The sequence below is a fragment of the Diceros bicornis genome, chromosome 2, assembly GCF_020826845.1.
Source record: "Diceros bicornis minor isolate mBicDic1 chromosome 2, mDicBic1.mat.cur, whole genome shotgun sequence".
Lineage (NCBI taxonomy): Eukaryota > Metazoa > Chordata > Mammalia > Perissodactyla > Rhinocerotidae > Diceros > Diceros bicornis.
In genome coordinates, this window is record NC_080741.1 from 21,781,011 (window position 1) to 21,794,052 (window position 13,042).

The window sequence follows — 13,042 nt, forward strand, 5'->3', positions numbered from 1 at the left end:
GCATGTGCTAGTCAAGAGGACTGCAGTGAGGAGAAACAGAACCCAAGCTGTCCTGTAAAGCAGCTGGTCAGAGCAGAGCAAGGACCGCCCCAGAACAGCACTTGGAAACCATCCCCACGATCAACACCGACAGCACGTTCACAGAGACCCAGTAACGCAGCACTGGGGGCTCCGAGACCTGGCACAGGTCTAGAACGGTGCAGAGATCCGGCTGCAAAGGCAGCAAGTCATCTGGGACAGGCGCTACTGGTGAGAGGGCCGCGACTCACCTCGTTCTACCTCACACTCGGGGGAGGAGGCCCCACTGCATTCGCTTCGAGGGCCCAACACCGGGAACATCATCCCAAACTCTGCCAGGGACACAGGGCTGGGCAGATCCAGGCTGCCTGGCCTCACGACTGCAGGGAACTGGTCAGGCACCTCAGACGGGCTCGTTGGGCCTGAACTAAAGCTGGACAGAGACTGGGTTTCCGAGTCATCTTCAGACACAAAGTTGCTGCAGTTGTCATCTTCAAAGGCCTCAGAGGCCACTAGGATGAGAGAGAACACAGTCACAGAGCGTCGGACAGAGAGCAACCTAGTTCCTTATACCCCTCCAGAAGTGTTCGCTACTGGCAGGCAGCTGGACACGGCACGGGGACTGCAGAATCCCTGCCACCGTGGGCGCCTAATGAAAGGAACGTGACCCTCCCGAGCCTGCATGACCAGCCTGTAATGCAGCTTGAAGGGACGCAGCTGGACCCCATGGATATTCAGTGTCCCTTCAATAACTGTCTAGTCCCTGCCCTAGTCAGTGTCACCAGACACTGCCTCAAGGTGGAAGATGAATCCAGCCTCAGATCGGGGGCTTTTCTCCACTCCAGTCCCCAAACAGAGCCACACGTGCGCAGGAAGAGGGCCAGCCCTTTGCAATGCAGCCCGAACAAAGCCTGTCAGGAGGAAACAGTGCTGCGTGGACTAGCTGTTGGGACCTTTGTCGTCTTCCAGGTGACCTCTGATATGAAAGACATGCTCAGGCCCACCTAGATCACTATTTGCTGCGAAAGAACAAAATTCCTTTACAGTGCTCCATAGCTTGTGCCTCACTCATCTTGTGGACCAGCATAACCAGGGCTCAGAGACATGCCACTCCCGTGGTTTGAAAGTCACTTCAGCCTTTAACTGTTTCCCCCTCAGCCTGCATATAATCCTGCTTCTTATCAGATCTTTCCTCTTCTACTCTCCTTTCCTCCTCCCTCATCTTTAAAAACAGCCTTGTAGCATCCCCTAGAGGACTACCATAAATGAGAAGTACTGTGATGTTGGGGACAGAAAACGGGCTCAGATCTGAATGCAAATCCTATCTCCACCACTTACTGTGTAGCCTTGGCCAAGTTACTTAACCTCTGAGCTTCCTGTTCTTCTCCATATAGAGTTTATGAGATGATGTATATTAAAGTACCTTACATATCGTTGATGCTCAAATTATAGTTCCTTTTTCCTTTACCTTGGGCCTGGCACTTAAACATTTGTTGACTAAATTAAAGAACACCTGAGAAAGGAACTTGGGAAAGAGCCAACAGGGATTATTCCACAGAAAAGGAGAAGAAGGGAAGTATGCAAAGACAGTGCTGGAAAGGATTTCTTGTAACAGAGGGAGCCACGTCAAACCTCTGTATCAGTTTGCTAGGGGGTGGCCCTGGAAAAAAAGCTCTCCATGGTCAGACCCCAGTGAGAGGCACCATTTGCAGAGTGCTTACTGGGTGCCAGCGTTCTTTCATTTAATCCTAACCACCACTTGACACAGCAGATGGAAGGAACTACGAGTCTTGAATGTTCTAATGTGCACTTTGAATCCCAGGAGTGAAAGTGTAACATTTTCCCAACTTATTTGACCACAGAATCCTGACCCTGAAGAACAGTCAGTAGCATCTTCATGAACACAGGGTTCCACAAAATGTGGGAAGCCACCAGAAATAGCCCCCAGGCCTGCCCAACTCTCCGAGGCCCTTCCATGATGGGGAGACAGGCCTGGAAGCGGAGCACACAAGCTGTGCCATCTCCTGCTTGCACACGAGCCCCCGACTCACCAGACACGGCGTCTGCCTCGGGCTTGCTCCCCGCCAGGTCCTCCACAGACGCGCCACTGCCCTCGGCCCCGACGCCGCGGCCCCGAGGCCCCATGGTGCTGGAGCGCCGCCGCTCGTGGATCTCGTCCGAGATCATCTCCAGGTTCTTCAGAGCCGTCTTGTACTCGCCTTTTGCCAGGGCCAGCTTGGCCTGCAGGTCGTCCACAGTCTTCTTCAGTTGCTGGTCAGGAGAACGAGAGGCTCGGTAAGTGAAGGCTGCCCATGCTGACCTTGCAGTGCTCTTGAATGACAGGTTCAAGGATATTATCTACCCATCACTCCGCTCCAAAGACTTCCCCAAGACACGACCGAGGACCTGATTACTGTTATCACAGCTATCCCTGCGCCAGATATAAAAGCAGCCACCTCCACCCCAACTCCCATCCAGTGACAAACTCAAGCTCTAATATCCAGAAACTACCACTGGCAGAATAAACCCCAGCAGGGAAGCAACAATGGGTGTCAAACTCACACAAAAGTCCCACATTCTACCACTTGGTCCCCAGTACTGTGGTTCTCAAACTTGAGCTTGCAGCAGAACCCCCTGGAGGGGATAAAAAGGGACTGAACGGCAGATATAGAGAACTTCAGAGACCACTGAAGACCATTTTGAGGCCTGAAGACACCGTAAAGAAGGTGTCTCTCCACTCTCCTCCTGTAGCAAATGCCTCATTTGCAAGCCTGCTACTACAAAAAGTGGGGCTTTGAATGCAGGAAAATCCCATCAGCTACAAAGCCACACGTACCTCAAGCTGCACGTAGTACTTTGCCTTGAGTTCAAAATAAGGCCTGTGGAAGACAAGAAGAAAAACCCTAAGAGTAATGTAACACAATGACCACGATAAACTCCACAGGGTATGTAGGAGGAAGCATCAGCCACAGCTGGCCAGGTCATCTTTCCAGGATTTAGGTAACTCTGATGAGGCCAAGAGATGGAGGTGTTGCTCCCAGCTCAGGGCCTCATGGACACAGATGCCTGTCAGAGCTATTGGCTCACCAGGACCGTGCTGACAGGAGGCCCATCTCAAGATATGGGGAACCCGCACACATGTACACATATCCTGGATCCCCAAAACCCTGCTCACTTCCTCCTCTGGGGAGGCTGTTCAAGGCCACACAGAGTGTGCCCAGCAGCTAAGGTGGCCCAGATCTCCTCTCCTAAGGCGACTGGCTCCCCAAGGATGAATAGCAGCTAAGGCTGGAGGAGGGGCTGCCTCAACACACAGCCTCGGGGGGAGGCAGAAGCATCACTCCTCCCTCACCGAGCACAGGGGGGCCACCAAAAGGACAGGGGCTCAGGCTGGTCCTCCTTGACTTTGTCCAGGATTAGAGGTATCAGATGGTCTGCAGACCCAGCCAGGTCACAGCAAGAGAGATGATAGGAAATGCCAACATTCTGCTAGTCCCCTGGGTTCTGGGTCGGCCAGAAGACCCTGGATCTTTTTAGGAACTTTGGTGTCTGAGCAGTAAGAGTAGACCAACGCTTTATCCTTGAACTGTTCACCCTCCATGAAGCTCCAGGCCTGTCTTTGACCACTGGGTCTAGGCCATCCCAAGTCCTGTCTGTTGCTTGGAGGCGCGGCAATTGTGAGTGAAGCAAGGGGCTTGTCCCCAATATCATGACTGTATAAAAACATATGAGTGGTAGTGAGAAAAGCTTGGAAAAAACCTCCATTAAAACCATCTCGTAGGGCGGCCCTGTGGCTTAGCGGTTAAGTGCGCGCGCTCCGCTGCTGGCAGCCCGGGTTCGGATCCCGGGTGCACACGGACACACCGCTTCTCCGCCATGCTGAGGCCACGTCCCACATACAGCAACTAGAAGGATGTGCAACTATGACATACAACTATCTACTGGGGCTTTGGGGTAAAAAAAAAAGGAGGAGGATTGGCAATAGATGTTAGCTCAGAGCCAGTCTTCCTCAGCAAAAAGAGGAGGATTAGCATGGATGTTAGCTCAGGGCTGATCTTCCTCACAAAAAAAAAAAAAAGACATTTCAGTATTTAATAAAGCTATTCTTAAAAAAAAAAAAAAACCATCTTGTTCATTTCCTCAGCTCTTGATCCATATAGAATGTGTATTGTGTACAGAGCTCATCTCCATTACGCTGACAGATAAACTGAGGGACAAGGTTTGTCCACACCGTCAGCCACAGAGCCAAGGGTACAAGCTGAGTGTCCCAGAGCCCAGCCCCAGGCCTCAGCCAATGGGCCAAGTAACGGTTTGCTTGTGAAATTCCTTTCTCTATTGTCTCCCAGGAGTAGACCCGTTCGGCACCTTCTGCCCCTGGGGCTTACGTAGAATAGTTGTGGGGCAGAAGGAGCCTGGGCAGGGGCCTCTGGGGAGGCAGGTCCCTAAATGCATGGCACATAAAAGGATGAGAAGACGCGTCCGAGGGGGACAGCCACGTGGCTCCAGACTCACTTGGACTTGTTGATGGCTCTCTTGAGTTTCTTCTCCAGCTGCCGCATGCGGCCCATGGCGGCGTTGTACCTGGCTGCCGTCTCCTTGTGCACCAGTTCACTCCTCGTCTTCGTCTGTTCCGCCTCCATGACCTTCAAACGACAGCAGAGGTCAGCCTGGCCAAGCCCAGAACAGTCCCGAAAAAAATGATTACTTAGATCATTTTTAAAAATATATCCTTTGAGGAAATGAGTGGGCAGACTAAGCTTGAACTAACTTCCAGATAGAATGGGACTACTTTTCCCCATTAATCTATTTTGGAAAAGTCTTGTCAGGTAAGATTAAAAAGGCAAATTGGCTGAGGCAATGACTGGAAAAGAAAACAAGGAAAAACATAAATCAGAGAAGAATATGAAACATTCTCTGAATCAACCAGTGACTGCTCCCTTCTGCTCAGGCCTCCCGGCTCTAAGTGGCCCCCACGGGCTCCTCCAGCTCCTGCCCTGGGGCAGGGGCTGAGAGGCAGGTGGAGAGGAGAACAGCACCAGCGGGCACCTCACAGACATCAAGGCACTGGGAGACCCAGCAAAACCAGCATGCCAGCCTTGGGACGACAGGGCAGTCATGAGTTCAGCTGTTTGGCCCTTTCCCAAATATCCTGAATTAGCTGGTGAACACAGAAGAATCTAGGATCCAGAAGGATCAAACTTTTTTTTTTTTTTTTTGGTGAGGAAGATCAGCTCTGAGCTAACATCTGATGCCAATCCTCCTCTTTTTGCTGAGGAAGCTTGGCCCTGAGCTAACATCTGTGCCCATCTTCCTCTACTTTACATGGGACGCCGCCACAGCATGGCTCGACCAGCTGCAGTGTGTCACTGCGCGCCCGGGGTTCCGAACTGGCGAACCCCAGGCCGCCGCAGAGGAGTGCGTGCACTTAACCACTTGAGCCACCGGGCTGAACCCAGAAGGATCAAACTTTACACTTAAACAAATTAATATCAAATCATATCAGATTTTGAGGTTCACAAAAATTCGTGATCAGGAGACCAATCAGAGTTCTGGTGGGAACATTTTGTTAAGCCTGTTGATAAAAATGAGTTAAAAAACAAACAACCAAGGGCCCTCAATGGCCCAAAACACAGCAGCTCAAAGGGGCATTCCCTGACACACGGACAATGTTGGTTCTCTCCCCTCTTATCTCAAGAAAAACATCAGAACAAGGCCTGCCGTGAGGAGAGATGATGAGGAAAATAAACAGCAGTTTAGGCCATATAAGCCGCTCACAATTTCTTTCCCATCTTCTCCTTACAACTCACAAGCAAGTGTTATAAAATGAACTGGAGAGGCAGGAGCGAGCCTGGGCTAGAGGGCCACACTTTGTTTTACCTGAAGAGCATGAGAGAGGAGCCCAGAGGGCCCTCAGGTCATGGGTCCACCCTCTCAGACCCAGCAGGACAATTTCAGGGAGGCCCCACCACGCCTGTAACTCCAGGTTAAGAGAGAAGCCTCGGGAGGAGGCTGCCAAGGTTCTACCATCCGCTCCAGGCAACAGCCACAGTCAGCCCTGGGGTTTTTCATTTATGCACTTACTTAGAATAAGGATTTTTACAAGTGTCAGCAAAAACTATAAAAGACTTTGAAATGAGCATAAAAATTACTGGGAGTCCTAACACCGCATGATTTCACTCATATGTGGAAGACAAACTAACACACGGACAGAGAGAACAGTTTTGTAGTTACCGGGGAGAAGGGGGTTGGGGAAGGGGCACAAGGGGTGAAGGGACACATTTATATGGTGACTGACAATAATGTACAACTAAAATTTCACAGTTATAAACTATTATGACATCAATTTTTAAAAAAAGATTAAAAAAAATAATAATAAATTAGTAGGTGTCCTGTCTCACATCCCCTTCCAGGTTGTCTCTGGCTTTCATTGTCTTGGAGCTATTTTACAACCCTGTAAGCTGTAGAAAACGGAGAGTAATACAAATGATTCTTATCCCTAGAAATGAAGATGGATTGTGTCCCAGTGGAGATGCATCTGATTATTGATTGGCCTGTAAATATTGACCGATTTTGCATGTTTGTAAATTCATCTCAGCATCCCTGGTTTTCTACAGATGACGGTGTGTTTTTTTATTTCTCCTTTGAAATAGCTGTAGCATCTTATTAGTTCCCTCCTTAATTAAATAAAATCTTTGACATGAGAACATTTTATATTTATTAGAATTATGCTTTTACCTTCTTTAAAATATATATCTTTTAACAAAAGTTTCAATGTTTGAGATACTTTTAAAAACAACAGAATGAAAACAAAGCCAGAGAAGGGACCTGAGCTGAGCTGGCAGGAGGTGACGTGCTTGCTAAATGACTTCTCGACCAAGACCAAAGGGCTGGGAAAATCCTTTCCCTTTGCTTCTAACACCAAAGATGTCACAATGAAATAAAATGCACTAAAAACATCCCACTCTTGGACATAGTCTTCTCTTAAATCTTAGGCTTTAAGGATTTACTACTGTAACCTTTAAGAAAATTCAAAACCCCAAGCTTATCAGACAAAGACAACATCCTGGATGTGACCTGTTCCAATAGGAAAGGATTCAACGCAGGGTTCACCTTTAAGGGGCTGTCTGAGAGCATTTTAAATAGACTGATTTATGAAGGCTGTGATTTGAGGCTCCTGTACAGAAAGAGGCCCCTGCAAGAAGCAGGGTTCTCACCAGCTGCACACGGGCCCTCGTTCTATCTTGGCCCCTAGTCTGCAAAAAGAAGCAACGGCTTCCTAAAATTAAACACTCAGAAAGCTCCAAACACTTGGCAATACTGCCAGTGAAGACTGAGGAGGCGGCAAGCATGTTGCTGTCCCCTGCTTGTCTATGTCTACCATCAGGCCATGTCTACCATGTCCCGTCCCAATCTTCCCCACCCCACATACACACAACCTCCGGCAGACCTCTCCAACTCCCAACTCAGCCTCCAGCAGGAAGGTCACCAAGCATGTCACCTTACGTCTCCTAGTAACCAAGGACCCCCTCCATCGGAAGCCTGGAATCAGTCATGGCTGTGTGCAGCTGTGGAGGGGAAAGAAAGAAGGGGGATAGGGAGGAGGGCAGCGCAGGTGGCTCTGCCAGGAAGGTTGAAGCCACAGGGATGTAGGAAAGCCACAGGGAAGTGACAATGAGGAAATCCCATAAGGCCTCAAGGCAGCCACAGGCTTGACTGAACAACCAGCCCAGCATGTGCAATTCAGACCCAGGCAAGGCACCCACCGCCATCGCCCCAGGCCTCCCAGGGCCTGCCTCGCCCTCCTCGAAGCTCGGTTTGACCGCAATTTCGTCTGGACTCCATCTCTGCACCATGGTCTTCAGTTTTACCATCATCAAATGTGATGATGAATTGAATGCAATTGAGAGCCGCATACACTGATTTAGCACCTACTATGTGTGCAGGGCATACAGGAGACCACACCCTGGGCTGACAGCCTCACGGGGTATAGACACACCCAGCATCAGCGACCATCATTCAAGGCAGCGGAGGATCCAGGCTGTCAGAATGGCCATGGCGGCTCAGGGGGGGCTTGACGTCAGAGGCAGTCCTGGAGAGGGGTCTCAGCGTGTGGTATTTGGGATGATGGATATGAAGGGAGGAAGCACTTCTGGCTGATGGGGGTTTGGCACACGCTGTGGTTCTCCCTTGGGTCTAGCCACACGTCCACTGCCCCTTCGCCATCTCCACAGGATGAGCACCAGGACTCACAGAGACGACACAGGGAGCAGCGCTCAGCATCCCAACCTCCCTTCCTGGAGCTGGAAGGCTCCTGAAGGAAATCATTGTCCAACATGAACAGAGTCTTGGCCTCCCTCGTGGTGGTTTAGAGCTTGCTCCGCAGAGGGGACCCTGTCCCACAGGCTCTCTGTTAACTTCTGGGTGCATCCGCCTCAGCCTACAGGACTAAGTAATCGGGCATTCCTGGGGTTCCCGAAACCTGCAGAGACACACTCCTGCCCCTTGGGCCTGCCCCCAAACTGACCACCTGCTGGGGCCCAGTGGCAGGGTTTGAGGCCCAGTCGACCCGAGCAGCCAGAACCGGCGCTGGACGAGTCCGCCGCAGGACAGCCGCGGCACCAAGCCCGGGCAGGTAAGTGGGCAGCGGGCCTTGGAGAAAGCAGCAGGCGGCAGCTGCCGGTGCTCGGGATTCTAGAGAAGCCACAGGCGTCTGCCCCTCCTCCTAGGCCAGCAGGCCCAAAAGAGGTATAGGTCCACAAGTGCCTGACCGGCCCCTCCTGGGAGCCCGGGGCAGGCAGGCAGCTAGGTCCCAAAGAGCGCAAAGACCCTGGGGCCACTGCTCAGCTCCAGGCCCTCTGCTCACAGCTGCACACAGAACATACTCAGACAGACACGTCCTGCCTGGACACTGACGGGCACCGAACAGGTGTGCCAGCCGGGCTGGGCACAGCTGACTCACTGGGTCCCACGCCAGCAGAATGACCTGAATTCACAGGAACTGAATCCACCCAGCATGGCTCCTCCGCCTCCTGTTCCAGCTTTCTCAACTCCTCTCCAAACCCCGAGCCGTTCCACCCTCGCTTACATCCCCAACATCGCAAATCTGCCCCAACATCCCGGAGCTAAGATCAGGATCCTCCCTCTCCCCGGGGAAGGCACTTTCACTGTCTCCTCAGAACCTCAGCTCATTCAGGCTGTTTTCTGATTCTTATTGCCTCCCCGGGAGACGGGGCCCAAGAAGGTGGCTTCTCACCGCCACGTGGGAGAGGGGCAGTCCATACCCCTCGGCGTCAGGAAGGCTGGCCTGGACAGCTCCTCATGTGCCGTCCCAGGCCTCAGACCCAGGCACCCAGGCAGTCTCCATGCCAGGCCCAGGGAGGGAGGGCTGCCTCCGCGTCCTTTCCTCTCCAGCAGCTGCCTGCTGCGGGCTCACAAACAGTTGACGCTGCCCCATCTCCAAGTCACATTTCCTCCTCTGTCTGTCTTTTGGCAGACGTTACAAAAGTCAATTCCTCCCTCCCAGGATGCCAGGCCTCCTCTGCCAGGGAGGAAAAGCTATCACCTTCCCACGAAGGCTGCTTCAAGGCAAAAAGGGCCGAGGCTGGAGGGGCCTCTGCTGCCCAAAGTCCCAAGTGGCGAGCAGCAGGGACTCGGCGCTGCGCTCCCCAGGCCACTCGAGGTAGGCTCGGCAGCTCTGCCTCATGCTACCTTCGGCTTCCAAAGCCCTCCCTGACCCCAGCTCTGAGCGAAGAACTCTTCCTTTGTCCCTGTCTGTGGCACTGCATGTGGCCTGATAGAGGACACGGGGCTCCCGGCATCGCTTACACTTCCCAGTGCACTGGCTTCAGCCATGGCTCCGAGCGGGGCCACCCAAGGTCACCAAAAGTTGAGGGGAATGAAGGGGACACATTGACGGCCTCGGGCATGGAATATGGGGACGCCCTTGTTCTTACACACGGCCTGGGGTGGGGGATCATGCAGCCCCAACCCCTGCCCCTTCCTCAACACAGCCCCGGACCTTCCTCTAGACCCTTAAGTAGCGCTGTCTCTGGAAGAAGAGGGTGAGATGAAGCTCCCTTCTCCTAAAGAAACAGGATTCCTGAGTATCCAGAAGGCAGACAAGGCAGGGGACATATTCTAGACCCTTCATCACCTTCATCAACCAGCATTCAGCAAGCTGAGTGTGCCAGGCCCACAAGGCTCTGGGAGCGGGTAACAGGAGCCCCATTTAGGGAAATGCTAAACCCAGAGGGACACTCACAGCAAAGCCACACGTGTGCGCACCTGCCCTCACAGGCTGCTTCTCAGTGACGCAGGGAGGTGGCCGGGGAAAGCTTTGCCACTAGCTCTGTCTCTTGCTGGTGTCAGTTTCGAACTCTCCTCCTCCCTCAGCAGTTCAAGGAGCAGCACTTCAGGCCTACGCGACTGCGAAGGAATGTGTGGAAGAAAAAGGGTGGCCCCAGGGGGGAATCCTGCCTTGTGACTCAGAACACCTGCCAATCTGCAGTGGTGACCCCTACAATCAAGAAACCCAAATGTCTAGGCCCTTCGCTAGTGAGGACATACATCAGACAACCTTCCCCGGGCCCCTAAGAAGCCCCACGTGACCTCAGGAGGCCCAGGGCCATCTTGTACAGTCCCTCAAGTTGTGCACTGCACAACTCCAGGCAGCGCCATTCCCCAAGACGACAGTGTGAACGGTGCTCCCAGGAGTTGTGTGATGTGGGGGGCCTGGGGATATCTCCCCTTGACCGGCCACCCACCATCCACTAGGGCCCTGGGACTTATAAAATAGAAAAACAAAAAAAAAAAAGGAAGAAGAAGAAACATGTTTTATTTTTTAAAGATCAGAATAAATGATTTCTGAAATGATTCTTACAGGCTGATTTGGATCTCCAAACGGGCTTGAGGGAGAGCAAAAAGGAAAGGCAGCCTTCAGCTAACTTCTTGGAAGGAGCTACTCTAAATTTTTATTTTCTCTTTCGTTTTTTGGTCCTTTTCACATCTGTCAGGCTGTGGCTTGTAAATTTCCAAGATTTCCAACCTCCGCTGGTGTTCCACCAGCTGATCCAGGAAAGCTGTTCCAGCCTGTGTTCGGCTCGCCGAGCATCGTGTCCACTAGGGGGCAGGACGCTCAAGGCCACACAAAGCCGGGCCAGGCGTCTCAGGCTTCAGGGGAGGTGGTACAAAGTCAATGCAGATTTGACTCTCGAAGTCATTTGTGTGTCAGGCTTTCTATTTCAGGAAGCACAAGGCCATCTTTAATTATCAGGTCCCCCAGGACTTGAGCCACTGTGTCAGGTGACACTGAAAAGGGACAGGCCGCTGACGTTAACTCCTGACTTTCTATTCCAGCCCCACAGGCGGGCTCTCAAGCAGTCAAGGCCAGGGTTGCAGCCCCCGCCCCCTCTACATCACTCAATGTGGTAAAGCTGTTGAAGGCACACGTCGGCTCACCCACCACCCTGCAGCAAATCAGCCTGGAGGAGAGGGGAGGTATCTGGAACGTTCTGCATGACTCCTAGGAAACCCAGTAGAGTTAGGTGGAGGTAACAAGTCCAGCTGAGCTAAGCAGCTGTCCCACCACTTCTGATTCTGAGCAAAGTGGTCAGAGAGGAGGTCATGGGAGCTGACAAGAGCCAAACAATAATGGCATAAAACCCAGGAGTCAGAGCTGGGCGGAGATCATACTCAGCCCACTTCCTGTCCTCATGCAGGCTCCCCGAATGCCAGCCCAGCCCAGAAGCCCTGGCCTGTATGCCCACTGGATTCTGGTCTCACCTGCCATGGCCCCGGCTTTCCCTCTGACAGCACACATGCCCCGAGTCCAGACCCAGCGCGGTTTGAGACTGTTAATCAAGTTCTTCCCTGGGATTCTAATCCCAGCCAGGCCCCTTGGACCCAGTGGGAATGGGCCCTGGAAAACACACAGTCCCTCTGGGAAGCCCAATCGACAGTCAAGACCTTCAGGGATGGTCTGAACCAGACAAGCGTCAAGCAACATAGGGAGGGAGCAGCTATACTGTCACTGGGCGACTGTCATCCCTGAGCATGGCTTAGTCCTAGGCCCTGCCAAGATGCCCCACGAAGATGACAACCTGTGACTTTCAGAGAGTGTTTTTCAGCAACATGCCTGGGAGTCTATTTCCTCTGCTTGGGGAAACCAGCACACACAGAGCTCACCAGAACCAGCAGGGAGTCTGGACGAGACAGACAAGGGGGATGTAAAGGACGCTCCCACACCCCACCCACAGGCACGCATGCTGCCCTGACGCAGATGCCCACACGCACACAGACACTTGCTGACACAGACACATGCACACAGACCCAGGCACACCCCCCACGGGCGCACATAGCTATGACTCATACCCTCTGAGTGGCGTGATTCAGCATCTCCTGCCAGGCCGAGTCGAATTGCCGCTTGTCATCCTCCAGCAGCCGCTGCTCCGCCAGGGAGATGGTTTCCTTGGCGGCACGGAGCACCTCCGTAGCCCTCTGGAAGTCCTGCGTGGCTTTCTGAGCTTCAAGCTGAGCCTGTGAGAGAAAGAACCCTCATGAGGCCTCAGGAAGTGGCAGGAGCTCCCACTGGCCCATCACACCCTCCAAAAGATGAGCATCCCAAGGGCTGGGACACGTCCTGGCCATCTCTGCCTTTCCACTGTGCGAACAGGCCTGGCACCCGCAGGTCCTTGTAAGTGCTGGATGGGTGAACAGGTACCAGATGGATGAATGGACGATTTTCAAAGTTCGGGACCCAATGGTCCAGATAAACATGACAGCTCTCGGTCGGAGTCAAAGATGGCAAACCAGCCTCTCGTGTGACAGGTATGGCCAATCGGGCCTTTCACAGAGAAGCTCTCAATTGCTAACGATGCCAAGGTGGACAGCGGTCCCCAACACCATCCCTGCCCAGATCCATGGCTCCATTCACGGCATGTCAGACCAGAAAATCCCCCAGAGATCACGGTGCAACAGCTTCATTGAATAGGCGGGAACTGTGGCTCTGAGAGCCCTGGGCCTTCCC

At 52.7% G+C, this 13,042-nt stretch overlaps 1 protein-coding gene across 1 annotated transcript in view; it reads right to left on the reverse strand.

Moving 5' to 3' along the window:
• The window catches only part of SH3BP5 (SH3 domain binding protein 5), a 73,707-nt gene that overhangs the window by 1,759 nt on the left and 58,906 nt on the right, over positions 1 to 13,042 (reverse strand). The window contains exons 4-8 of the mRNA XM_058553394.1: positions 12,388 to 12,552; positions 4,531 to 4,661; positions 2,855 to 2,897; positions 2,070 to 2,289; positions 270 to 530 (exon numbers count right to left, since the gene is read on the reverse strand). Of these exons, the coding sequence (XP_058409377.1) occupies positions 270 to 530; positions 2,070 to 2,289; positions 2,855 to 2,897; positions 4,531 to 4,661; positions 12,388 to 12,552 (820 nt within the window). The remainder of the gene's footprint in view (positions 1 to 269; positions 531 to 2,069; positions 2,290 to 2,854; positions 2,898 to 4,530; positions 4,662 to 12,387; positions 12,553 to 13,042) is intronic.